General features: G+C 44.3%; 3 protein-coding genes across 7 annotated transcripts; 1 reads left to right on the forward strand and 2 right to left on the reverse strand.

Moving 5' to 3' along the window:
- Window positions 1-586: 586 nt before the first annotated feature.
- Ahsp (alpha hemoglobin stabilizing protein) lies at window positions 587-8,561 on the reverse strand. Of its 3 annotated transcripts, none has more exons than XM_005328560.5 (4): window positions 8,148-8,561; window positions 1,427-1,525; window positions 1,175-1,253; window positions 587-937 (listed from the first exon to the last, which is right to left on the reverse strand). In XM_005328560.5, the coding sequence occupies exons 3-4, from the start codon at window positions 1,247-1,249 to the stop codon at window positions 704-706; spliced, it is 309 nt and encodes a 102-aa protein (XP_005328617.1). In that variant the 5' UTR covers window positions 1,250-1,253; window positions 1,427-1,525; window positions 8,148-8,561; the 3' UTR covers window positions 587-703. The 3 variants fall into 3 exon arrangements, with proteins under 3 accessions (XP_005328617.1, XP_021584296.1, XP_021584295.1); XM_021728621.3 differs by having other exon boundaries at window positions 1,427-1,548; XM_021728620.3 differs by having other exon boundaries at window positions 1,427-1,577.
- A 47-nt stretch (window positions 8,562-8,608) lies between these two features.
- On the forward strand, window positions 8,609-21,167 carry Rusf1 (RUS family member 1). Its single transcript, XM_005328562.5, has 13 exons — window positions 8,609-8,905; window positions 9,312-9,426; window positions 13,043-13,088; window positions 14,171-14,203; window positions 14,294-14,399; window positions 15,366-15,467; window positions 17,347-17,417; window positions 17,497-17,681; window positions 17,763-17,820; window positions 18,228-18,298; window positions 18,907-19,050; window positions 19,144-19,221; window positions 19,713-21,167. The coding sequence occupies exons 1-13, from the start codon at window positions 8,609-8,611 to the stop codon at window positions 19,808-19,810; spliced, it is 1,404 nt and encodes a 467-aa protein (XP_005328619.1). The 3' UTR covers window positions 19,811-21,167.
- Slc5a2 (solute carrier family 5 member 2) lies at window positions 19,879-26,581 on the reverse strand. 3 transcript variants are annotated; one of them, XM_078024005.1, is made up of 14 exons: window positions 26,457-26,581; window positions 25,804-25,875; window positions 25,619-25,723; window positions 24,667-24,831; window positions 24,251-24,356; window positions 23,415-23,495; window positions 23,045-23,274; window positions 22,586-22,721; window positions 22,246-22,353; window positions 21,949-22,099; window positions 21,643-21,811; window positions 21,355-21,570; window positions 20,446-20,575; window positions 19,879-20,359 (listed from the first exon to the last, which is right to left on the reverse strand). In XM_078024005.1, the coding sequence occupies exons 1-14, from the start codon at window positions 26,535-26,537 to the stop codon at window positions 20,133-20,135; spliced, it is 1,977 nt and encodes a 658-aa protein (XP_077880131.1). In that variant the 5' UTR covers window positions 26,538-26,581; the 3' UTR covers window positions 19,879-20,132. The 3 variants fall into 3 exon arrangements, with proteins under 3 accessions (XP_077880131.1, XP_077880130.1, XP_077880129.1); XM_078024004.1 differs by having other exon boundaries at window positions 23,421-23,495; window positions 26,412-26,572; XM_078024003.1 differs by having other exon boundaries at window positions 26,412-26,572.
- Window positions 26,582-26,941: the final 360 nt, after the last annotated feature.

Here is a 26,941-nt window from a genome sequence, read left to right on the forward strand (position 1 = left end):
ACAGAGACGGCTTAAGAAGTGGGAAAGGCTGGCTTCTGATTTTTCCCAGTCCTGGGATCTGGGTCTGAAGGATGGTGGAGCCAAAGGGTAAAGATTTGGCCATCTGAAATATACCAGACGTATTGAATGGTTCCCAATATCCTTTCTAACTCTGAATTCCTGCGATACTCCGGGGAGTACCCCCAAAGGTATTCTGTAGTAGCCTTGGAATCAGAAAATCCTAGAATATTGTTCAAGTAGGAGCTAAGGGCAGGTGATTGAATAATCGTGGCAGTAAACCTGGCTCTGGTTGAACCAAGGAGACTTGCAACAGCTTTCTGCTAGAGTAACATATCACTGGACCATAATTTCTGGAAGGCTTTTATCTCCCTTTTTCTACCACCCACTTCATCCCAGCACTTTCTCTTTAGTCCCTACCTTCCTGGCCCTTAGTTCAGCCTATTTTAGTACTGCCCAGTGGTTACTTAAACCTGCTAACCTCTATTACTAAATTAAGTCTCCAAGATCATATCTAAGAAGGATTGAAGAAAAAGAAACCAACTGCCCTCATAAGCCAGGGCCAGACAATGGAAAAAGAGCCAGGAAGTCCAGTAAAACCAGTACTGGTATTTATTGGGGTATCATGAAGAAGCACGTCCTGAGTACATGATCTACAAAGCCAGAATTTAAGGGCTTCTTGGAGATGAAGGCCTGGATCTCTGGGCTAGAAGGAAGGAAGCTTATGGTTTGGGTGGTCATGGGATTTCAGGAAGTCCTTATATTTAACCAGAAAAGATTTTGCCAGAATGTCCAACTGTTGCTGGAGTTCCTGCAGAGCCCCGACTTGCTCTTGCTGCTCCCCTTTCATATGTTGCTTGTAATAGTTGACATAGAAGTTCACCCAGTCATCCACCACAGTCACCATGTCTTCTTCAGAAATAAGAGGATCATTAAAGACCTGGGGAAAGTAGAGAGAGAGAGAGTTAGCAAGGAAGAATGTGGTCAGCAATGTGATTCAGGAATACCAGAACAGTCTCACAAACTCTCACGTCTCTTTTCTCTGATTTATATTCCCTCTCTCTAGTTCATTCCATTAACCACCATCACCCTCAAGTTTCAAATTATTCTCCCTTCTCTGTCCTCACCCCAACACACGTACTTCAGGCCTGTCCTTTGAAACAGTGCCTGGGCTTACCTGCTGATTCAGCAGAACATTAAATTCCTTCATTCCCGAAGAAATGAGATCCTTATTAGACTGAAGATGGGCCATCTGCCTGTATAGAGAAAGAGGTAGAATTTAAATATCCCTTTCCCTCACCCTTGGTTATTTCCCTCAGTTCTCTCACTGCCTTTAAAGGTCCCTGGTGCTTTGCAGGTACACCTTCTTTCCAAAACTTTTCAAATCTTGCTCTGCTCTGAAGTCACATTTTTCCCAAGTTGGACTCACCTTCAAGTCTAACAGAGTCCCTATGTCCTTTGTGCTGAGTTAGATGCAGGCACGAAGTCAAGTGTTCACTTCAGAAGAAAACCGCCACATATCTAGGTTCTGAGGGAGGGTGATAGGTCAGCCTAGGGTGGAGAAGGAGGGTGAGGCTTCCCTGAAGTTAGAGAGATAGACAGCCCAAGAAAAATAGATAAACGAAGAGACCCAAAAATTGCAAAAACTAAACCAGGAACATATGTTTGCCCTCCGCCCCTCAACCCAATATCCAATATCCCATCCAAGTACTCAAGAAACTAACATTAACTGAGCCCTTGTTACGTGACAAGCACCTTTACATCATCAACACAGTGTGAGGGCAATCCTTCTCGCTATCTATAGATGACATACTAATAACAGCTACATTACATTTATTCATTTGTGCCAGGCACTATTTCAAACATGTACTATTTATCTTTATTTTGAGGATCCTTTTAGACATATTTTGCTGATGAGATGTGGATCAGGATATGTTCCACAAAAAAATGGAGATGTATTTATCTTGTTCTCAGACATATCATCAAGTATTCAATAAAGCAGAAATAGAAATACTTTTTCTTATTTTTAATTTTTTTCCTAATGTTTTCCATTCTAACAGATTATTTTCAAATTTCAAAATCACTACATACTAATCAAAATAATCAAAGAAATACAAATGTGTACACTGGAAATTTTGATCATTTTTCTGTCCACACAGAAGTAACCAGCATTAAGGATGTATGTATTTCCTGTTGTAGTTTTTGCCACTCAAACACCAACATTCAGGGGCTGCTGTTGTAGCTTAGTGGTAGAGTGCTTGCCTAGCATGTGTGAGGCACTGGGTTCAATCCTCAGCACCACATACAAACTAATAAATAAATAAATGCATAAATATTTCTTAAAAAACAACATTCATAGACACTTATATATTCATAGTGACTTGTTAATTTGCTTTTTGATTACAGTGTTTTCTTGATAAACATTTAACAATATTGACTTCTTTTTGGTGTGCAGTTTATTAATTTTAAGACTTATATAGATTCACATCACTGTCACCACGATAAGGATATAGAACATTTCCATCACCCAAAGAAACTTCTTTGTGATACTCCTTCACTTTGTAGTCACCTCCATTCCACTCCTGAACCTGGCAATAACTAAACATCCTCCATCACTATCCTCCATCACTACAGTTCAGTCTTTTTAAAGATGTCATGTCAATGGAATCAATCATAAAAAATGAATAACCTTTGAGACCCACTTCTTTCTCCTAGCATAATGACTTTGAGGTTCATCCAAATTGTTACAAGTATCTATAAGTTCTTTTTCATTGCTGAGTGTACGTTGTATGGATGCACCACAATTTATTTATTCAGTCACTGAAGGACATCTCAATTGTTTGCAGTTTTGGCAAATATGAATAGAAATTCTATAAACATTTGTGTACAAGTTTTTGTGTGAATATGTTTTCATTTATCTAGAGCAGAAAATATGTTTACCACTAGGAGGAATAGTTACACTACAACTTAACAAAACACATATATATAGAAACAATAACAAATTCTGACAGTTCAATAATAAAACAAATAACCCAATCTTTCAAATAGTCAAAATATTAGAACACATGTCATAAAGAAAATATACAAAAAGATAATAATCAAATGAAAAAGATGTTCAGTATCATTACTCATCAGGAAAATGTGTTATCACTTCATGCCCCTTTCAATGACTAAAATTAAAAAGACTGGCTAAGTGTTGGTGAGGTTGTGGAACAATTTAGAATTATCATACATTACTGTTGGGAGTGTAAAATGGTACTATCACTTTGAAAAACAGCATACAGCAAAACCACGTGCCTTCTGGTTTAGTTCATTAATTTCAACACACATATTAATTCACATAATTACTACCATAATAAGATACAGAGCATTTCCATCACTCCCTCCAAAAAAAAAAAAAAACTCCTTTGTGTTACTCTTTTATAGTTACCACCATTCCCATTTGGCAATTTCCTTTAAAAAGTTCACTTACCACATGACCCAGCAATACCCTCATAGGTATTTTATCCATGATACACATGACACTTACCACATGACCCAGCAATACCCTCATAGGTATTTTATCCATGATAAATGAATATATATGTCTACAAAATTCTTAAATGCAAATGCAGGTGTTCATAGCACCTTTATTCATCATTGACCTAAATTGGACATCACAAACCAAAGAATGGCTATACAAATTGCAGTATATTCATGCAATGGAATACTCCTCAGCAATTTTTTAAAAGAATTAGACTAATGTTTGATAATATGATAATATGAATGAATCTCATAAACATGCTGTCCAAGGATGACAGCTATAAAACTACATATAGCACACTATAATTCTATTTGTATGCAGTTCTAGAATAGGCAATATTAATCTGTAATGGAAGAAAGCAAATTTGGTTACATGGAGTCAGAATAAAGTGTGAGAATTAAAATGCAGAAGTGGCTGATTGCCCTTTTTACACACACACACACAAACATCTTGATTATGACAAGCAACTTCATATACTTTTAGAAGGAGTATAAATTGGTAAAACTTTTTAAAGGATAATTTTACAATTCTTTGAATTAAAATACATATGTGTTTCAATCCAATGATTCTGCTTTGGATTCTACCTTGGACTCTACTTTTATAACACATAGATATGCTTGTACAAGGAATTTGCCATCCAAGTTTGTACAGATGAAAAGGTAGAAATAATATAAAATTTTATCAATAGAGAGACTCTTGAAAGAAACTATGGCATGATGTGGAGCTAATAAAATAAATGAAAGCCAGACAAAGGCACATGCCTGTGATCCCAGTGACTTGGAAGGATGAGGCAGGAGGATTGCAAGTTCGAGACCAGACTCAGCAAATTATTAAGGCCCTAAGCAATTTAGAGAGACCCTGTCCCAAAATAAAAAGGGCTGGGGGTGTGGCTTAGTGATTAAGTGTCCTTGAGGTCAATTCCCCTGTCCCCCCCAAAATAAAAAATAAAATAAAAAAGTGTAGATACATATGTGCTAATATAAAATATCTTTAAGACAATGTTAAATGAACTATAGTTTGAATAAATTAAACCAGGGCAGGATACTGGAGTAGGAATTAATTTCAAAATTATTTATGTGTATAATGATAGACTGTTAACTTCTAGAGAGGGACTGTTATTGGCTGGGAAAATGGAAGGAGGAATTCTTGCAAGGGAGAATTTGACCTTACCTCTTAGTATTATTTGAATTATTTTATAGCAAAAAAATTATCTGTTTTTTTAGGGGCTGGGTTTGTGGCTCAGTGGTAGAGCACTTGATTAGCATGTGTGAGGCACTGGGTTCAATCCTCAGCAGCACATATAAATAAATTAATAAAACAAAGGTCCATCAACATCTAAAAAAATCTTTAAAATTTTTTTTAATTCTTAAAATTAATGTAATATAAGAAAGTAAAGGAGGGTATTTTAAAAATTGTTCATTTCAGGTTTGAATCCTGCTTCATTTCCTAGCAGATTAATAGCTGTTCACTAAATATTTGTTGAATGAATAAATGAATGGTTTTGCCACTTTTCAGCTCTGTGATGTTGATGAATTCACTTTAAATATATGTGTCAGATTTTATTCTGTGAAGGAAGAATAAAATAATAATATGTCTATTTTATAAGAATTATTGGGAAAAAATTCATTCATTCATTCCACAAGTAGATATTTGGCATCTACCTTGTGCCAGGCACTGATATGAGGCAACAAAATATATTGACACCAAAGATAAAGTTCCTGTCTTCTTGGAGCTTACCTCTAGTTGGGGACTTGAAGGAATGAATTATAAGGGGCAAACTGTGAGAGATAAGGCAGGACCCAATCTACAAAGCTTTATGGGCCATCAAAAGAAGTTTGGGTTTATTTTCAAATGTGAAGAAAAGTCATTGAAGAGCTTCAATACCGAAATCTCCTTCCATAAAAATAATGAAAAGCCATCTCCTTCCATAAAAATAATGAAAAGCCACTGAAAGATTTTAAGCAAGGGAATTATAAGTTATGAGGTCTTTGGAATATATATATATATAGGCAGGAGTAGAATTGGGGAGATCAATGAGAGTAAAACCAATAATATGAGGAGTTTGGACTATTCTTCCCAGGGCATAATATACTACTTGGTGCCAGGAGTTAGGGGCAGGCTACCAAAAGGTAAAGGAAGTGGAATTATTTCTTTTTCAAGTCACTAATCTGCACCCTTGGGTCAGGGGAGGTGTATGATAAGTCCTTGTCCTCAAAGACTTAAAGTCCACCTGGGACATGACAGAGATAACTAATAAAATGAGATACAAAGTGGCTCAAGGCAGCATTTTAAGGGCCAAACAGGTATTACAATGAATAAGGACTGCCATGGTCTCTGAGCAGGGATAGTTCAATGTGACATTGATAGTCAGTAAAGCTGAAGAAATCCTATAAATATTGCGACCATATCAGTTAACCCAGGACAGCTCCACTTTAGACCTGTTATATAAACATAATTACTAATAGTAATTCTTTGATGACACTCTCAAAAGTCCTCGATTAGACAATAAATTATACAATGAAACTAATTATGAATGTCACTTGGCCTGCCTCACATGAAGCTAAGGGCCTCACATTGAAACACTTAAACAATGGCTAATGCTTAAATAGTATGTCCTTTGTGCCATATACAGTGCAAGAGCTTTACACATGTGACTCACTTAATCCTCATCTTAACCATATGTTGTAAGCACTAATATTGTTCCCATGTAGAAATGAAGAAACTAAAGAGCAGAAAATGAGTAACTTGTCTAAGATCTCACAGGTACAACCATAGTGGAAAAGAACCTTCTATGAATGAATTCCATCCAAAGGTAAGGCCTTTGGATGGAATTCATTCATAGAAGTTGCTCTCAGAGTTAGGTACACTCACAGAAATTAATATTTAAAAATTAATGAAGTATTTATAACCTTTCAATTTTTCACCAGGAAACTCAATTTAAAAAAAAATTAAGTACTTGGGTTTATCTCAGCCTCAGAGAGACTCTATGTAGGTGTCAGATAAGGTGAGATGTGGTAGAAAGGTTTCCATGAGAAGGGGGTAGTTTGGGAGAACCAGAAGTTTTAGGGAGAGAATTTTTAACTGGGACCAAACTGGATTGAGGGGAGTCCAAGAATGTCAGGTTAAGGAACCAGGATATTTTATTTTCTGACTTAAAACAAAGAGAATGCTCCTGGCAAATTTCTACTTCTTGGAGAAGACACTGCATTAGAAGATAAAAAAGGGAGCATATAATATGAGTTGGAAGGGAAAGAAATATTCTGTCTTTGGACTCTCCTCCCAATTTCATGGACCTTCTCCCCAATGAACACACAAAAACGTCCTGTTTATCTTGTTATCTGACACTATTGTTGCAATCTCTTGATATTTTTCATCCCTTCAACTCCTTAGGAGGCTTTCAGAAATAATATTCTCCTAGTCTTAGGGATGTCTGAAGGGCAGAGAATTTCTAGTCAAGTCTAGGTGTTACTGAAGCAAGTTCATCTACTCACTTGAAAAGTCCCTCTAAAAGACTAATGACTTGAAGACAAATTATTGGGACAATGAAAGAGATTTATTTGGAAATCCAGCAAACCCAAGAGAATGGGAGGCTATCTCTAACCAAGACCATCTTACGGAACTCAAGTATGCAAAGAGGCTTTCTAGGGAAGAAAAGCAAGGCAAGGGGAGCATTGTTCAAGAAAAACTGATGACTAAAGACTTCTAGGTGCTGCTCCAGTGGCCTGGAACCCAACATTATCTTAGTTACTCTTACCTTGGTGTCTTAAGTCTCAAAGACAAAGAGAAAGATTAGGTAAATTTAGATAAAATCAATCTTGTATTATTGTTCCAGATAAAACATTTCTTTTTTTTTTTTTTAAGAAAGAGTGAGGGAGAATGAGAAAGAGGGAGAGAGAGAGAGAACTTTTTTAATATTTATTTTTCAGTATTTGGCGGACACAGCATCTTTGCCTGTATGTGGTGCTGAGGATCGAACCCGGGCCGCACGCATGCCAGGTGAGCGCGTTACCACTTGAGCCACATCCCCAGCTCAGATGAAACATTTCTTAAATGATTAATATGTCAACATGCAGAGTTGAGCAGAAACATTCTAATCTAAAAGTTAAGGTAGCAAGGAGATATTCAGTATGAAGGCAGAGAAGCCAAGCCTTTTCATCCTATTTTAGTTGCCAGTCGGATATCTGCAGGCCTAAGTGAAGAGTCAATGCCTTCAGCAAAAGCAGCCTTCAAGTCCCTGGAGAATAACCTAGGCAAAACTGTTATCATCATAACCAACAGGTCTAAAAGTGTTATCTACAGCAAAGTTAGTGGGAGATTAATTATATATTGCTCAGCTACTGTGACGTCCAAAATTTTTTTTATTTTTAAGGACAACTAAAAGCTAGTAAAGCTAAAGGGCTTATTTAGGTTTTCCCTGAGTTACATAGGGACACCAGAAGAGAGTAGGGCAACTGAGTGGCTCAATAGGGCCTCAGGGATCATCTTGTGAAATTTCTTCTCTTCATGCATTCATTCATTCATAAGTATCTTTTAGCATCTACTGTGAGTTAGGTAGAACTGACAACAAAGAGAGAGAGAGAGAGAGAGAGAGAGAGAGAGAGAGAGAGAGAGAGAATATTGTCCTTACCCTCATAGCAAAGGAGATCAATTGGAAGGGATTTGAATCTGAAGCCTGTACATCCTTCAAGATGCAGAGAGAGAGAGAGAGAGACACTGATTAACCCAAAGCCACACAGCTAAAATTGTGCAGCCCCACAAAGACTAACGATTAAAACCATTTCCCTAGAGATAACTTCTTTCCTTTTCCCCATAAGTGAAAGTTCAGGTCACAAAGAATTAAAATGTCTTTCAAGGCCAAAAGCTCCCATTGCTTCTGTGTCCAAATACAATTTGCTACCTCGCCTCCGACACCACCCCCCCTCCAAAAAAAAAAAAAAAAAATCCGGATCAATCCTGCAGTATTCAAGTAGGGTTGCAGAAGCCCGCCGCCAATTAGCGAAAGAATGTTGCCTCTCCGCAGCCGCCGTAGCCGAGCCGGAAGTGTCGCCTGGCCTGTCTTCTAGCAAGATTCCAACCAAGCGGGTAGAGATGGCTGACGTGGCGAGTCTTGAAACCCCACTGTGCTCGGAACAGTTTGGCTCCGGAGCTGCACGGGGCTGCCGCGCCGCCCCAGACGGCAGCCTGCAATGGGAAGCGGAGGAAAGGCGCTGGTGGAGGTTCCCCGCCTTCGCGGTGAAACCCAGAGGACGTGAAGGGGACGGAGAGGGGTCTCCTGGGCCCGCTTTACTCCCTCTGTCGGGTCTGCAGGCCGTTTTCCTGCCTCAAGGCTTCCCCGATAGCGTCAGCCCCGATTATCTGCCTTACCAGATATGGGACTCCGTGCAGGTCAGCCCAGCCGTCCGGGGCAGATGTTGGCATATGACTGGAGGTTAGGGAACGGAGAAGGCCACCTCCCTGCTCATTTATAAACGGGAGACTGGCCGAGCCTTGGCGCACACCTGTAATCCCAGCAGTTCTGGACGCTGAGGCTAGAGTAGATCGCGAGTTGAAGCCAGCCTAAGCAACTTAGCGAGCCCATGTCTCTAAATAAAATATAAAAAAGGACTGAGGATGTGGCTATTTGGTTAAGCCTGGGTTCAATCCCTGATTCCAATAAATAAATAAACGAGAGACTGGATCCCAGAGAGTAACTATGACATGTACTAGGCCATACACCAAGAAGAATCGATAATAGAACGTAGACCGCCTTGCTCCTGCGACCACTTCTCACTCCCCTTCTTTTCTTCCTCAGGCCTTTGCTTCCAGCCTGTCCGGCTCCCTGGCCACGCATGCAGTCTTGCTGGGCATAGGTGTGGGGAACGCAAAAGCCTCTGTTTCAGCTGCCACGGCCACCTGGCTTGTGAAAGGTGAGCAGGACCCCTGGAGCCTCACCTGTTGCTCTCAGCTATGCCTTTTCTTTGGCCTCCTTTTCCTCCACTGCAAAACCTAGCCCTGCTTTCCCACTTGATCAGAGTTTGGACCTCCAACTCTGGGCTCTGACATGTGTATGCTGCAGGTAGCATACAAAAGCCAAGTATCCCCAGTGCTTAGAACAGCGTTTTATACCTTCATCCCTTACACCAGCCCGGCCCCAGCACTAGTTGCCCATACAAACTGCAGAGTCCCTAAATCATTTGGATCCCAAATCCCCAAATTAACTGCCCCCTCCCCTTTACACCAAGTCTCTGTAGAGATTTGCATGAAAATGTAATTTTTTAAATAAAACCGACCGCCTAGGATTGATTTTTTTTATGGAAATTGGTTAGTTCATGGGGGGAGAAGGATATAGTTGGTCCTGAGTAAAAGAAGGTTCTGGAAAGGATAAATGGTATCCTGTATCCTCTAAGATACTAGATGCTACTGTAAGTGGTAACTATAGTGACCATCTGCTGAGTGTGTACAATTTTTTAAAAAAATCACTGAGGGGGAAAAAAAGATAGTTTGGTACTGTGTCACCTACAAAGTGAAGAATAGAATAAAAGGGAAACTACCACTCATTCTTCAGGAGTACACATTGGCCACTGTCCTTTGTCCCTCACCTCTATTCCTAATGGATGTTTAAATCAAATCTAAGGGGAAGTGCATTCTCTCCTAGCTTCTGTCTGACCACACCTCTGGTGAGCCTTTCTATATCTTTTGGAGAATCAGGAAGCTTCTGCTAATATCTTATTAATAAGGCTGAGCAAACTGTCCAGATTAGAGTCACCTCTGGAAAACTTTCTCTGATAGTGCATGCTAGTGGAGAGGTGATGGTAATCTGGCTTATTGTCCTGATTGTCTCTTTGTTTAATGAAAACAAGGATAGTTACTGCTAACAGTGCTTACTGTCAGTCTTTGTATGCTGATTTGGTTTTCACAGTAGCTCTGACATAGATATAGCCATTATCCCCATTTTATAGATGAGAAACTCATTGCTCACATCCAATTTAAGTGGAGTTAAATACTTAGGTTCAAGTGGTAGGGCATGGACTTGAACCTAAGTGATTTACCTCCAGAGTCTATTTTCATGTTACCATATCCTGCTGAATTTGAATATTTTCCATTACTCTCCTGTTGGCTCAGTTTTTGGAAAGCAGTTGGAATTTGGGTCAGTAGTTGTTGTTGTTTTTTTATATGTCATTTCTTAGCACCCCAGTCTCATCCCTCAGTATGTTGCCTATGTATGTCTTCAACTCAGATAAGTTATTAAGAAAAAATAAGACAATTTGAAGGTATGAAAAAAATATCTACTTATTTTACAATCTGTTTTCATATTAAAAGAAGCCCTCTTAATTAGGATTTTACAAGGATTTTATGTTTGTTTCCATCAAACATAAGAAATTTGTATGCAGAGGATCATGTAAGAAACTCTCTTGTAATTTTTTGATGTGAACATTTTCAGCTACAAACCTCATGCAATGAGGTTAATTGTTATAATTAGTAATAGTACTACTACTAGAAGCTAATACTTTGACAGCCTACTGCAAGCCAGGTGTTTTGCCCACGTACATGTAAATGTGTCTTAATCCCTGCAGCAGCCTTGGATACCATTATTCATTTTTCAGGTTGGAGAAACTGAGGCACATAAAAGTTAAGTAACTTGTCTAAGTTCACTTAGGGCCAGGATTTGGATCCAGGCTGACTGATGCCTGTGTTCCACTCTTCACTATCATACTGTGCCAGTTAGTATTTTAGAGTAGAGTCAAATATAGTTTGCAGACAGCTGATTCCTACTAGACTCAGACGTTTCTAGATTTTACAGCTCTGCTAATTGTGAGATAAGGAAGAGTAGGTGGGAATTAAGTTTCCTTTTCTGGTGGACAATATTGACTTTCACATATTAAGGGAGGTATTATTATTAATGCATCCTTATGCCAACCTGCAGGTGCTGATGGGTGCCCTGCAAACTGCCTCAAAGAAAGGTAGAGTAGGCTCCCTTTGTGTTAAGTGGCTGAGGAAGATAATACACAATTTGTTGACTGTATAGTCAAAGGAAAGATAAATGGAGTCTGGCCCAGTGGGCTCCCCTCCCTCTCAACCAATAAAAGTGGTTTTGCCATTTTTTAAGTCACTAAGTTGATCCAGTATAAGAATTTAAATGGAACAATGAGAATTTTATTTAGAATGTAATGTACTTGAGGGAAGAGGATAAGGTGAGTGGCAGAAAAGAGGAAGCCTATAAAGCCATCTTGATGGGTATTACTTCCAGGGTCAGAAAGGGGACAGAAATGAAGTAGAATAGACTGGATGGGAATGGGTTATATACATGCATCCTCTGAATGAGGTAGCCACTGCTCAACCCCAGCTGATTGTGATAGTAAGGGAAGTAAGACCTCAAAGTCTTCCAGAAAATAAGTCATGTCCTCAAAGTCTTCCAGAAAAGCTAGAAATTCAATTTTTCTTATAAAGATATCCCAATTTTGTTCATGAGTCTTCTCTGAACTTCAGTGGCTTTGTCTGTGAAAGAGAATGATCCCTCCCAAGTTTATAGGATGAGTGAAAATTGATAGGTGTAGGTATGTCAGGTGTCCACCAGAGTGCTTAACAGTCTCCCTCAAGTCCATAGTTGGTGAAGCATGTCCATTAAAAGACCTCAGTGCCCAAGAAGAGAAGTTACTGCACATCTGTTTTCATTGGCCTATGTCACCACCTTTGTATATTTTAGGATGCTTCTACCCTTCATTCCCACAACCTAGTTTCCTTTCTCTCTGGATCCTTCTCTTGAGGGTCTATCACCTCAAGCTCAAGCAAATTGGAGTTCTCTGCCTATCCTACCTGTCCTTTCCAATGCCCACCATGTGAGTACCTCCCAGTTATCTGGTTCTCAAACATTCCTTCCTTGTGATCCCCTTGCTGGGCTTAATGGGTGCTATCTCAGTATAAGATATGACCTGAATTAAAAATATTTTCTATAAAGAGCCAGGTGATAAATAATTTACCCATTGCAGGGTGTGTAGTCATAGCCACTCAGTTCAATCATTGTGTCACAAAAACAATCACGACAATCCATAAACAGATCTTTTAAAGAGTTTTACCAAATAGATATATATTCCTAAGCACTATGTGGTTTTAGTTTTAAAATTCTCTGAAAAATTATCTTGTGCTATCTAGGCTTCATGCAAGATTTTAATACTAGTGTTCATCTATGTTGATGAGAGGAGTTGGGGTTCGTTGTGCATTATTTATATGCCACTGAGTGAACACACCAGAATTTATACATTCTTTTCTCAGTGAGCATTTGCAGTATCCCAGTTTCTTGCTGTTTTTAACAATGTTGCAAAGAATATTTCTTGTCTGTGTCTTTCAGTGTATATGTGTACATAGTTCTCTTGGGCACTTCTGACCACATCAGACAGCTATGTCTGTTCAGAACTTATCATACTACATGCACCTCCTAAGGACAGTGTGACCCAGGGTGAATTAGCCAGTTCCATGCTAGAGTCTGCCAGGCTCTGCAGCTCCTAAATCTCTTCCTTGTTCCTTACCAATGCCTTTCTCCCCCAGATTCAACTGGCATGCTGGGCCGTATCATCTTTGCCTGGTGGAAGGGGTGAGTTTCTCTTCCTAGGCAGCAGACCTAAAGCAATACTCCCCAGTTGTGGTAGTCATGATAGTAATAATGTCACCTTCAATGATGATTGCAAAGATCAATGCAATAGTCTGAATGTGCTAAGCACATTGCATGGCACATAATAAGGACTCAACTGTGTCCCATAAGCACTGTATATATTTCTTGAATCCTTATAACAACTTTATAATTGAATGTGTACATTTTAAAGATGTGAATCATGCCTAGAAGAGGCTTGTTACCTAAGCCATATGATCTGTATTAGTGAAATAGGATTTGAACCCAAATTTGTACTCTTTCCATGGTATCAACTGGTTTATTGGGCAGAACCCCCAATCAGGCCCATATATTCAGAAGTTCCACCCTGTATGTGCTGTATACCCTACCCAAGAATGCTCTCTCTTTTCCTCCAGGAGATTTCAAATTAAGGCTTGGGACTAATGCTGTAAATTCTGAACTGGCCTGAGGGCTGCAGCATTTCCTGCCACTGGGATTTTAGAGAAACGGTATCCAAGTGTTTATGCACAGGCCAGGGACACAAGGACAGAAGAGGTAGCCATCTGTGGTGTCATATAACAGAAATATCCTCTATGTATGTTAGACCCCAGCTCTTTTCTTGGCCTTTCTCCCATCTGCACCCACTGTGGATGTGATCCAAGAGAATTTGTATCAGATATCAGTAACATGCAGAATTATACTGAATTTAGTGTTTACCAGTTTAAAATATATGGACTTTTTTCTGGATATCCTCAATGAAGAAGGAAGGAAAGAGGTGAAGAACCCAGGAACAGCCTCACTCAAAGGATGGCAAAGGTTAGGGGTCAGCCACAAAACAGATTTTTCCCTTGGTAAGTCATGGATTAGTAAGGGGAAAACAGTTGCCTGAAGGTTCTCCCACTTAATGGTCACATTTTAGGCAGCAGTGACAAATGTGGCTAGAGATATGTGTTTTCCTTGAACTCTTTAGATCTGTCATGGCCTAGGACTCCCCAAAGTGCCCACAGGATGTTTTTTCTTCTTTTTCTCCTTCATTCTAAATTGCAACAACATTTTCTTCCCTGCAGGGGCAAACTGGACTGTAATGCAAAGCAGTGGAGGTGAGGAAGGGACTGGGACAGAGAGGAGGAGTCATCTTCTACTATGAAGGTCTCTTGTCTCTGACTTCTAACCTCTGATCCTTCCACCAGGCTTTTTGCTGACGTTCTCAACGATTTAGCCATGTTCCTCGAGATTATGGCTCCCATTTACCCAATCTGTTTCACCATGACCGTCAGCACCAGCAACCTGGCCAAGGTATCCACCTCTAGGGCACCCCTTTGCCCAAGATCCATCTGCCTTAGTAGTGCTCTGTGTGGGCTCATCTGGGCTTGTGCTCAAGGTATTTCTAAAAGAATAGAAAGTTAAGATATTTCTACTCAGACCCAGCCAAGTTTTCTGATCTGTCTCTAGCCAGATAGCCCTACTCAGTCATCAGTCCAAGGCAGGTTCAGAACCACTAGTGAGGGAGCTCTAAGCTGAGGGTAAGTACTAGTCTTCTATCAACATTTGGAGTCAAGCTTCCTGGCCATTTTCCATTCTTTGAGTAAAATATCTATTGAGGGCTGGGGTTGTGGCTCAGTGGTAGAGTGCTCACCTAGCACACGTGAGGCACTGGGTTCTATCCTCAGCACCACATAAAATAAAGGTATTGTGTCCACCTACAACTAAAAATATATATATTAAAAAATCTATTGAACATTTGCTGTGTGTTTGGCATCTAAAAGGGGCTAAATATATAGTGAATATAAACATAAAGTGAATGAAGGTGATGAGAGGTCAGGGCCTCCGGTATAGGTTTTGAATTATCCTGAAAGACTAAAGAGGGCTTAACTGGGACAGAAAGAGTTGAGATGTTACAGGCAGGCATAAAGTTGGAAACCAGACTTATCTTGGTTGCTTAGCAAGATGGAGGATGTAGCCAAAGTAGGAGTTGAATATCTGAGCCAAGAATGATCTTTAAGCTTCTCTTGAAGAAGGAAATTGAGGTTCCTGGGGCCAGGTTCACACGGAGATATTGGCAGGCAGGACTTTAGTTTTCTCCTAGAACAGTAAAGGAAAGGTGTACCTAGGAAGAGTGCAGGGTGAGAACTGGATACCAGGGCAGCCTTCAGTGCTTTGCTGGGGAGTCACTTCAGGACTTGTTTTCTCAAACTGGTATGAGTCATTTACTTGGTTTACCCACAGAAAGGGTGACCTTCATTCTTTCCTTTCCCCACCCAGTGCATTGTGAGTGTGGCTGGTGGGGCCACTCGAGCTGCACTGACTGTGCACCAGGCTCGGAGAAACAACATGGCCGATGTATCAGCCAAGGATAGCAGCCAGGTAAGCAACCAGGATTGGAGGGACTGGGGAGGGCAGGGGAGAAGTCAGACCAGAGCACAAGTTGGGAGTATGGAGAGAAGTACCTGAGTGCCCCTGGGAAGGAAACAGATGGAAGACACCAAGGAAGTGTTGCCTACTGTGACTGTCAGGATACACACACAAACACACACACACACACACACACACACACATGTCTGAGGACACCACTCTGGTGTCAACAAAGCCAAACTGATCTCAGCCCTTGCCCATTGCCTTTATGACTAAGAGTGAGCCCTTACCCTTGCTTTCTAGGCCATATCCCACCTCAGGAGCTGGATGTTCTGATCACAGGAGGTCCAGCATACAAAGACACTTGGCAAGTCAAAATGTACTCAACATGGGGCTGTTAGGATCACAAACCAGAGACCTCCACTTAGCAGTTTAGCAGGCCCTGACCAATGAAGCCTGGAAAAGGGGGATAGGGACATTCTTAAAACTGAATCCTGTAGGTATTAGATTTTCCCCAAACTCCTGAGCTCAGTGCTCATGTGCACTGTATCATTTAACTCTCAAACACCCTCTAAGGTAGATACTATTATTATCCCTGTCTTAACAGATGACAAAAATAAGGCCCAGGGAGGCTCCAGAGATGTGAGGTGGTTTTCTTTGACACTGAAGCAACTTCTTTTCCCTCCAGTCCTACTTTCCTGCCTTCTCCCATATTGTTTTGTTCAATAATACTAACACAAACTAACATGTTTAAAGCACTAATCACATGCCAAGTATTCTTTTCTAAAAACTCCTTAAATCCTTAGTGTTATTTTGTAGTAAATATTCATTAGGACCATTGTACAGATGAGGAAGTAAAGAATATAGAGGTCCAATCCATGTAAGTGCCCCTAGGCAAGTCCTTTCTCTCAAGAAATGGTTGAACTAGTTCTTCTGTAGGGTCTCTTCCAGTTCTAATTCTACAAGGTTGTTAAAAGTGGAAAAAAATAAATACTGGGCCCTTCTCTTTAGGATCACCCAGCTTCTTGACCTGGTCTCTCACTGGCTCCCAGCCCTGCCTCATCCCAAGCAATTTTTTTCCAAGGTTCCAGGGCTTCCTCAGTGAGGCAGTAATACACACGGGCAACATGCACTAGGTTGTAGGTCCACAGCAGACCCTGATTTCTGATGATGTTGTTTTGTTGCCACTCCATGTAGCTACTAGAAATGACTATTTTGCCTACAAAAGAGGAGCTTCCTCTGTTCCTGTACTCTAAGGGCCCTGATCCCCCATGCACACCCTTCATTCCACAGCCCACACCATACCAGGAAGGCTAGATAAAAAGAGCCCTCCAGCTTCTGCACACCTTTGTGCCAGGATCAATTCTCCCTGGAACCCCAGCTAGTCAGGAACACCAATCCAGACTCCTCCTCCTCCCTCATGATGATTTGGAGTCAGGCAGTCTGGGATCTTTTCACATATGATATCCTCCATCTGGCCATCAGCATATTCTGATAACATGAGTTCACAAGGGAAGAGGTTTGGGCCCTTTTGTTCCTTTCCTGCAGTGTGGTTTCCTGACCCTTTTGCAGATTTGTCAGTTATTGCATACCAAGAGATTTGAGAGTCATTTGCCTTTTAAAATGACTATTTAAAAGTAGTTCTTCACACAGCAGGGAGTGCCTAAGTATGGATGACTTGCAAACAAAGAAGACATGTTCCAGGGCAGTTCTAAGGGTATTGAATGTACATGGGCAGAGTAGTAGCTGTCCAGATTCTCTCACCAAAAATGTTAGCAATTTACTCAGTACCCCCATCAGAGTAGGAAGGCATGCAGTGAAAGTTACTTAAAACTGGAAGTCTGGCCTGGATGGGAGCCTTCCAATTCCTGACACCTCTGCCATTTTCCAGGAGACGCTGGTGAACCTAGCAGGGCTCCTGGTCAGCCTCTTGATGCTTCCTCTGGTGTCAGATTGCCCTAGGTAAGCCAGGAGCAAGACTGGGGAGCAGATGCCCAACTGGGTCTCTACCCCCATTGGCCTTTTCACTCTGTTGCCCCAGCCTCAGCCTTGGATGTTTCTTCCTCCTCACTACTCTCCACATCTATGCCAACTACCGGGCAGTCCGTGCCCTTGTCATAGAGACTTTGAATGAAAGCCGGCTTCAGCTGGTCCTGAAGCACTTCCTTCAGAGGGGAGAGGTACTTGACCCCACTTCAGCCAATCAGATGGAGCCATTGTGGACAGGTGACCCAACCCTTTGGTCTCAAAACCAGTGTTTCCCAGCCTCTCCCCATGCCTGGGAATAGTAACTCCAGCTTCCCGCAGGTTTCTGGCCATCTCTGTCTCTTTCCCTGGGGGTTCCATTGCACCGCCTGATCTCCAGGTGAGTCACCCAGATATCCCACTCAATGCTGCTTCTTCCTACAATTCTCAGACATGGAATTGCCTCTCCTCACCAGGTTCCACTTTGCTATTCTATGTTTTTCATTTTCACTGAACAGACTTGAGGGTCAGCATGAGATCTTAAGAGCAGCAGGGTATATAATATAGTGTATAAAAGAAATACGGTTTATTGAATGAAGGAAAGCTGGTGGGAAAATGGGTGATTTCATATAAGAAGAAAGGAAGGATGGATCTGAGGTGTATCGGTTATGGCTAAGGAATAGATGGGAAGTGAGTGAAAGACAAAGTATGGACAGTTATGTGAAGGACCCACCCTTAACAGTTTGACCAGATGAGGACTCCTCCCTTCACTTTCCCCTCCCCCCACTGCATTCCTCTCTCCACCAGTGTCTTTGAGCTGCAGCAGCTGGTTGAGGGGCATCAAGAACCCTACCTCCTTTGCTGGAACCAGTCACGAAGTGAGTGTGCCACATTCTCCTATCCTTAAACCCACCTTCATTACTCCTCTGTGGACAGTTTAGAGACAGCCTGTGTCTTTGAGGGCACCCTAAACTAAAACTTTGATGCATTCAATTTATAACTACACGCCCCTATGAAATTAATTTTATCACTCTGTAAAATGGAGCCATAGTAGTTGCCTTATTACCTTTAGCATTTTTCTGAAAGTCAAATAAGGTGATGACATAAACACACTCAAATAAGTTTATGATCTTTGGCTATCTCTGGGGAATCATTCTTCTCTCCCATCCTGAGTCACCTCTTGGAGAAACAAGTCCTCGAGATTGCTGATATGTTGATATGTGTGTTAAAAGGTGTTAATCCTCACTAGCAAAATAAACCCACTTCAGTGGGCTGCTGTGAAATTGCATTGTGAATTGAGCATTTCAGTTTGACCACTGGGAAGCAACAGGAGATGTAGTCAGATTGGGAAAGGGTGGGAAGAGAGCCTTCCATATTTGGTTAAGGCCTCTGGAGGAACACAGGTGAAGCATAAGTGGTGTAGGGTTAAGGACTTTTGGGTCAGTGGCCCTTCCCTAATACCCATCTTTCCCCTGGGTCTCTCCAGACCAAGTACAGGTAGTTCTGAGCCAGATGGCAGGCCCTGAGACAATCCTAAGGGCTGCCACACACGGGCTGGTACTTGGAGCCCTTCAAGAAGATGGACCACTTCCTGAAGAACTGGAAGAGCTAAGAAACCGAGTGCGGGCAGGTAAGCACCTCATGGTCTAGACTACTGATGACTCAGAGGGGTGGAACATCTGTCCTGGTAAGGTATGAGAGCTGGTTCTGCATCCCACCCCAGGTGCTGAGAAAGATAGCTGGGTCATCATCAGAAAGACACATCAAGTGTTGAACAAGCTGTTCCCAAAGTTCTTGAAAGGTAACATTGACCCTGTGGCTTCTTAGACCCTAAAGCCCTCTCCTGTGGTGCTTGCCTATCCTTACCCCATGCTTTTTACCTGGGACATAAAAGACCTGACTTCTCTCTGTAACCTTAAGTATGGGAATCAGTTTCCCTATCGATAAGATAAGATAAGGAAGTTAGGATGTCTCTGAGGCTGTGTTGATATTGAATGTCTGTGTAATCCCAGTTGGAATTTAGGAAAGGGGGGGGGGAGAGAAGAGGGCTCACCTTTACTTATGATGTCCTTTTATCCAGTACTTACTCCATCCTGCCCCTTTTCCATGTGCTGTCTCTGAATTCTGCTGCAACCAGATAAGGTTTCAGCCTCATTTCAACCTCCCCCAGCAGAGGAGCCCAAGTAGTGCATAGAGTCTGCATCTGGCTGTGCCTCTCCTTACCCACCTTCCAAGGGTCAGCCCAGATTCTCCTCCCACCATTCGTAGCATCATCCTGTGACCTTTCCCCAGGATTACAGACAGCTGGCTGGAAGACTGAGAAGCACCAGCTAGAGGTGGATGAGTGGAGGGCCACGTGGTTCCTGTCTCCAGAAAAGAAGGTCTTGTGAGCAGTCCAGATGAAGGCCCAGGGCCCAGGACAGGAGCATGGAGCAAGGACACTTAGACCACAACAGGACATAGGAAAGGCAACTTTATTTTTGCTTTAGGTGAATTGATATGGCAGGTTGGCCAAGGCCTCATAGGAAGTGACTGCCAATCAGATGGACTGGACCCCAGGCAGAGATAAGGCAGGAAGAACGAAGACCTTCCCATTCTACTTTTGCCCCTTCTCCTCCCTTCCCTGGGAACTACTATAGGTTCTCCATCCCCAGTTATTGTGAGGATGAGCCCTACCCTAGTTATGGCTCATGGTATCCAACACATTTGATGTTATGCATAAAAACCCCAGAAGAATGTGGCCACAGTCATCATAAGAAGGGCATTGAGGTTGACTACACGAGCCCAACTTGGGTCCTCACTGATATCCTCCAGTTGCCTGGCTGCTGCAGCCACTTCCTCCTGGGTAGGGGGTGGAGGACCACCTGCACGACCCCTACTCATTCCACAGAACCAGAGCAGGCACTGGCGGAATAAACCTGGTGCCACGGACTGAGGTTCTAAGAGAAATTGAGGTACTACGGTTAGTTTGAAGGAAATTCGCCCCCCAAGTTCCCAGGGCCCACCTCCCTAGGCAATGACTTACCCTCCATCTCCACTGCATGCTCTGGACACCCATTCTGTACAGGCGGAGAGGTTGGACCTTCTAGCTCATCAGCATCCAGGTCCTCTCGTTCCTCCTTGCTGTGCCGGAGACTGAAAACCAGGCGATGAAGCTGGGAAGGGGTGGGAACAGAGACCAAGTGGGAGTTTCATTCTCCCACTTCTGTCCCTAAGGCCTCTTGCCTACAGTGGCATACCAGCCTTGTCACTGCCCTCCCTCACATACCCTTGTCCAGTCTACATATCTAACCCAGGCTTAGCTCACTCAAACCCTAAGCTGCTCAGCGAGGTACTTAAAACCATTGACCTTGCTCACCCCCTGCTTCTACACGCCAAGTCTCCTGTACCCACCCAGAACTGTAGTACTATAGACTGGTCTTATAGTTCTGTTCACAGTGTTCCTTTCCTATGGGCATTTGCTCACAGTTTTCCTGCTGCTGAGGAAACTTTCCCGTCCTTGCAGGCCCAGCCCTTTTGTCTTGCCTGCCTCAATCAGCCCTGCTCTGGAGTACCTGCCTTGGTTCAGCATAAGACCAAACTCTTACAAGATGATACTCTGTCCCTCTCAGCTACTAGTTGTATTCTGCATTTGAGTTCCAAAGGCCATACCCAGAATTGGCTTTGGGAAACTTTAATTGCCAACCCTCGAAAATGTTCAGCTCACCCTCCCCCCATTACTTCAAATAAATATCATTTAAATAAAAATGTGCTTGCTCTATAAATGCAACTTCAAACTGGTCTCCCAGCCAGCTCCTACTAATCCTTAGCATAGAAATTCAGGTCCTCCCCCACTGGGTATTTCTTGAATCAGACTAACAGATGGGGATGAAGATGGTTCTGGCTCAGACAGTGCAAGTCTGGTCACCCAGCTTGTCCAGAGGCCAACACTTACATGCTTTTGAGGAATAGGCTCAGTGCACAGGGAGACTATGAGAATGAGGAGGCCAGAGCAGACGAAGAGCATGATGGCAAAGTACAGGTAGTGCACCCGGCAAATGAGTGCTGGGCATGCTGAGGGTCTCACACAGCTGCCAGACCCAAAGGAGAACTCAGGAATAAGGCGTGCCAGGCCCATCAGCAGGCCTCCAATCAGTCCCCAGAAGGCACCCTGTGGAAGAAACATCATTAGCCTGCTCAGGATGCCCAAGCCCTGCCCCACATTCACAAGTACACTGCTTACCTTCTCATTAACACGGGGCACAAAGAGGGCAAGCACAAAGACTGCAGATACAGGTGGTGCCAAGTAGCTGGAGACTGACTGGATATAATCGAAGAGCTGCCCGCCCTGTGCTGCCTGCACTACTGGTAGCCAGGCCACTGACACTGCCACAATGAACACTACCCAGATCCTGCAGTTGGGAGCCATCAAAAGATTTTTACCCAGTTCCCTCCTGTCTCCCATAACCTTGCAGGTGCTTTATGCCCCCACCCCAGGCTCATTTGTGGGGCAGGAGTTGGGGGAGGGTAGAGGGAACCTAGGCCGCACCGTCCAACTATCAGCAACTCCCCTTCGCCTGCTCGAGGCCGCAAGCGTGTATAGATGTCCATGGTGAAAAGTGTGCTGCTGCTGTTAAAGATTGACGCCAGCGAGGACATGAGTGCGGCCAGCATGACAGCCAACATAAGTCCACGAAGACCTGTGCATCAACAGGAGCTGTGAGGATGGGGCTTCCAGGGTGTCGCAAGGTGGGTGCAGGCTTGGCAAGGAGTGACCCTTTACATTGGCAGTCTCCTGGCCTCCCTGCACATGTGGGCAGGCAGCATCCCAGGTACCTGTCCTCACCATTGGGCATGAGTTTCACAACAAGCCGTGGGTAGGCGATGTTGGAGCAGCCCACCTCAGTCCCACATATGCGTTTACACACCTCCGGTACCACACAGGCTACTTCATCTGCAAAAAGAAGTCACAACAGGCTAGGACAGAGAATCTGCCTCCCTAGTAGATACTGGGAATACCAGCAGAGGCGAGAGATGGGGTCCCTGGTGGAAGGTGGGACTGGGATACTGGATTCCCAGAATTTAAAAAAGTAGCAAGAAATAGGACATAGGCACTTGAATCCTTGCATAAGAAGGGAGCTGGATGGGGCACAGACTGTTGGGCAGGACAAGAATGCAGATATTACCTGGGTAAAGAATGCGACTGATCATGCCTGGCATGACCATGAGAAACATGGGCAAAAGCTTCAGGTAGCCGCATAAGATGCAGCCCGCCTTGATGTGGGTCAGGTTCTTTCCAGCCAAACAGCGCTGCACTATGACCTATGAGAGGTGCATTCAACTACCATGTACTGTCCCCACACCCCACCCCTCAGGCCTTGCCACCCCCTCCCAGCTCTAATTTGCACCCTGCTTCTGGTTCTGAGATGCCCCTTGTAGGTTTCCATCTTCAGATCCTGCCACCTGGTTCTGTCTTAGCTCCACCAGGGCATGGCTCTCACCCCCATCAAACCATGCCTTCTACATAATTCCAGGGGCAGAGGTGAGGTGTGAGGGCATGGGGTCAGGCACCACCCATCTCAGCTCTGCTCAGGCATTTAGGATTCTACCCCAAATCCACTTTGGTCCATGCCCTGACCTCACACCTGGTCACTGCACCAGTACCAGCCTGAGACGATGGTAAGCCCAACGAGCAGTGCAGGCCAAGGCAAGTCCCCTGTCACAGGGTCCCGGAGCAGGTGGTAAGAGTCGGGCCGTGGCTGATAGCAGGAGCTGGAGATGTTGCCCACAGCCGGATCCTTGGACACCGTCAACGAAGTCATTGCTCCCAGGTATTTGTCGAAGAGCCCTGAATAGCCACCCACCTCGTGGAAAGCTGTGCAGACAAGGCCATCAGGGGACTAACACCAATACGAATACCGTCCTTAGGACCCACATACTAGTGACTTGCAATATCCTGTCCCTGATTCTGGGTTGAGATCTTCATGCCCCTCCCCCATTGGCTGAGCCCCATACCGTAACCTGAGAGAACGATGGCACCCCCCAGAATGACGAAGGTCTGCACAGTATCCGTGTACATTAGTGCTGCCAGTCCTCCTGCAACAGGCCTGAATTAGTGGAGACTGCCCAGCTCCTGATCCCTAGCATATACGATGTCTTTTTGAGAATTTGACAAGGAACCCCTCTCTGAAGAATATATCTCAAAATGATGGCCCATTCTCCAGGCTCATGCACTAGAGTACAGAGAAGCAGGGCTTGGACCAAGCAGAGGGTGGCTGAGTTTTAGGGCCCACTGATGCACTTCTTAGAAAAGCACCCACATGCAGTATCCCAGCTATAGATCCCTCTTGGATGTTTTCTTGTTTAGGTAGTAAAAGGGGGTGGTTCTCTAAGGTCTAATTCTGTTTCATCCCATCCCCAGAGACTGCCTGACAAGCCTGCCTTAGCACCAGACACCACCTACTTTATTCTGTTTCTGACCTTGGTCTCCACCCTGGGATCCTCAGAACAGCACTGAGTTTTGCTAGAGGTATTAGAGAATAGCCAAGCCACTATGTCTATTCAAGAAGAGCAAGAGCTGCAAAATTTTCACTTATCCTCAGTCCCCACTCTTAAGCCCAGCACCAACTAGGCACCCAAACCTCCAGGCCAAATCCAAGGGACAGAAGGGACAGAATATGAGCTTGTTTTCCAAAGAGTTAGTTCCTTCTGACTGGACCATATCACATTCCAAACCTCTTTGTCCCACTTTCCTCTAATGGCTTTCCTAAACCCCAATCACAGTCCCCAGCACATTTTAAAGCCAACTCCCAACCCCATGCCCACTCCACCTAAGGCCTTGCTGTAACTACCTGTCACAGTGTATATCATGGTGATACCCAAGAGGGCAATGACAGAAGCATAGATGTTCCAGCCCAGAGCTTGCTGAATGAATACTGCACCGGAGAACATGTCCACCTTGGGGAAGAAGAGCAAGCATACAGGTCAGGACCCAGGGGCAAGGGCAATGACCAAGTTCACCTCCTGCCCAGGCCACAATTTTATGTGGCCAAACCTTAAAGGTTCCCTCTTTTTTCAAAGCCCCGGCCTTCTCAGGTCCTACCCAATGTGGTCACAGCCCCTGAAACCTATTCCTTTCAGACCCCGCCCCTATCATGATTCTTAAAACGATCTCTCCTAGGTCCCGCACCCTCCTGTGATCTGTAAAGACCTCCACTAGGTGGCCCCGCCCTTCTAGGAGCTAGTACTGCCCGCTGCGCATGCGCACCGAAATCTTGGTGAAGATGTACAGAAATAGTGACAGCACAGACAGGTAGAGGCGGATACGATGGCCACCGAAGCGCTTGCGCAGATACTGCGGCATCGTAATGACACCTGCGGTCAGGTACACAGGAGCGAAGACCCAGCCGAGCAGCAGCACCACGAACAGCGCCTGTGGGTGCAGCGTGACAGTTAAGGGTGACTCCATGTCTAGCATCCTGAGTCTCGCCTCGCCCCTAAAGGACCTGAGAGACCTTCTCTTCCAGAACAAGAAGGTCCCAGGAAGGTCTGCACCTGGGGCCCAGAGGACAACTGCAAAAGATGACCTTCGACCCTAGGCATTAAGGAAAGGAATCTTGACACCTTACTGGATCCTTAACTAGAGCCCTTTAGTCCCTCTCAGGCTACCACCACCACCCCCCTCCACCCCATGCCCCATCAGTCCCTCCCAGGAGGATCCTTATGTTCCTCCATGCCTTCTCAAGCATATGAACCCAAGCACAGAACCTGCAGACTGACCTCAGCATCTGTCAGGCATGGCTGTCTCTCCTCTCTTCTTCACCCACTCAAACTTTTTGTCTGTCCAGCCTCAGCTCAGAGGGAGGAAGCCCTGAGTTCAAAGCCTTGATTTCCCCCAATCCTCTAAGGTCAGCCCTAGTCCCAGAGCTTTGTCTCTTCATCAACTTCAACAAAGGGCTTTAATTTGAACCAGAGATCCTCACAGAGCCCAGCTTCAGAACATGTGCCTCTCTGCCTCTGAGCTGCTTGGGCCACTTCAGAGAGCAGTGCATCAACACCTAGAGAGGGTAGAGGCTGGTACCTGCTCATATATAGAAAGTCAGATATCCGTGACTGGATATCCCACCCCAGTCTCATATGCCCCCCTACCAGGAGCTTCCCCAAGGACCCTTCTAGGGGTTCCTGCTGGGATGGGGTTATTGTGGAAAATGAAAACTCACGTTCCACTCAAATCCAGCCACAGCCAAGCCGCTTGCAGCACCAGTCCCTGCCAGGCCCACAAAGTGGCCACTGCCGATGTTGCTGGCGAAGAGAGAGGCTCCAACCTTGGTGACCAGAAATGGGGATGAACCAGGCGGCTTCTCTAGAGTCCCTCCTCCCCATCCCATGGCTGAGCCGCTCTCACCGGCCACCAAATCATGCTTCGTCCTGCCAAGAAGTAGCCACCAATGGTGCCCCTGTTGGTTCTGCACATAGACTGGGGGACAAAAATGGGGGAAACCTGGGTTCAGAGCACATCTTTGGACTTCATTAGCCTCCTCAACACATTCCTCAGCCTTGTTCCAGGCTGAAGATTAACCAGCACTCGGCTCCCCTGTTTGTTCATACCCCCACCCCCAACCTTCTCCCAGGCATCCAGAGTGACCCAGGCCCCAATCCTGGTGTCCAACTACTCAAGCCTGAGTGTGGCTGGATTCTTTAACCTGACTTTTCTGAGGACCTGGGATGTAGGCTGATAGTCAGCCGTAATGTAGACAAAGGAACAGAGGCCTCAGAGTGCTAAACTTAATGAAAATCCATTGATCCCCCCTCATCTAGCACAATCCGAAGATTGAAAGACAAGGAGTTAATGTTGGCTAGGCATCACTGAGACTTTCAAAAGATTTGATTGCCTTCCCAGCCCTGCGTTTCTCCCTCAAAGATCCAGGCATCCTTCCCCCACACCTATTCAGGGTATCCAATAAGACCTTTTCCCCCAGGCCCCAGAAACCCAATACCCCTTCAACTTCTCACCCACAAGCCAACACCAATGACCAGCAAGAAATAAGCGGCAATGACCAAGATGTCAGCAGGATTGTCGATTAGGACCCTCTTGTCCCCTATTCCTTGTTCAGAGCCTGCTTCTATATATTCCTCCATTCTGCCCAGGATCTGCTCCTCAAGGGACCAGTATCTGGATTCCCCTCGGGGAGGGATTAATGGTTACCTCAGGGGCAATGAGCCGACAAGTCTCCTAGGTCTTGTCCCCCCTCTGCAGATTTATTTAGCTGAATCAGGCCATATCAAGGCCGAAGGCTGGTCCTGGGGAGCTGAGCCCTTTCAAGTTCAGAAACACTCCTCTCTGGGCCTTAGCCTCCACCCCCTCCTCAGTGTCCCAGGCTCAAAGTAACCTCATTCACCCCCTAAAAATGTTATCCCCTTCAGCCTAGGAAAACTTGCTGATCCAGGTTCTGTTAATTCAGAGAGATTTGGGGTGGTGGGGATTACCAAGGATTGAACCCGGGGGTGCTTTACCACTGAGCCACATCCCCAGCCCTAAAATT

This window comes from Ictidomys tridecemlineatus, chromosome 10 (genome assembly GCF_052094955.1).
Source record: "Ictidomys tridecemlineatus isolate mIctTri1 chromosome 10, mIctTri1.hap1, whole genome shotgun sequence".
Taxonomy (NCBI): domain Eukaryota; kingdom Metazoa; phylum Chordata; class Mammalia; order Rodentia; family Sciuridae; genus Ictidomys; species Ictidomys tridecemlineatus.

Bases quoted from the DNA above. Each gene is read 5' to 3' on its own strand.
- Rusf1 (XM_005328562.5), top strand. From the start codon at position 8,609: ATGGCTGACGTGGCGAGTCTTGAAACCCCACTGTGCTCGGAACAGTTT. The intron at 8,906-9,311 runs GTCAGCCCAGCC...TTTCTTCCTCAG, and splicing joins AGATATGGGACTCCGTGCAG to GCCTTTGCTTCCAGCCTGTC. The intron at 18,299-18,906 runs GTGAGTGTGCCA...GGGTCTCTCCAG, and splicing joins TTGCTGGAACCAGTCACGAA to ACCAAGTACAGGTAGTTCTG.
- Ahsp (XM_005328560.5), bottom strand. From the start codon at position 1,249: ATGGCCCATCTTCAGTCTAATAAGGATCTCATTTCTTCGGGAATGAAG. The intron at 938-1,174 runs GTAAGCCCAGGC...TACTTTCCCCAG, and splicing joins ATGTTCTGCTGAATCAGCAG to GTCTTTAATGATCCTCTTAT.
- Slc5a2 (XM_078024003.1), bottom strand. From the start codon at position 26,537: ATGGAGGAATATATAGAAGCAGGCTCTGAACAAGGAATAGGGGACAAG. The intron at 25,876-26,411 runs GTGAGAAGTTGA...TTTGTCCCCCAG, and splicing joins TCATTGGTGTTGGCTTGTGG to TCTATGTGCAGAACCAACAG. The intron at 22,354-22,585 runs GTAATATCTGCA...TTCTTTTTGCAG, and splicing joins CAGTCGCATTCTTTACCCAG to ATGAAGTAGCCTGTGTGGTA.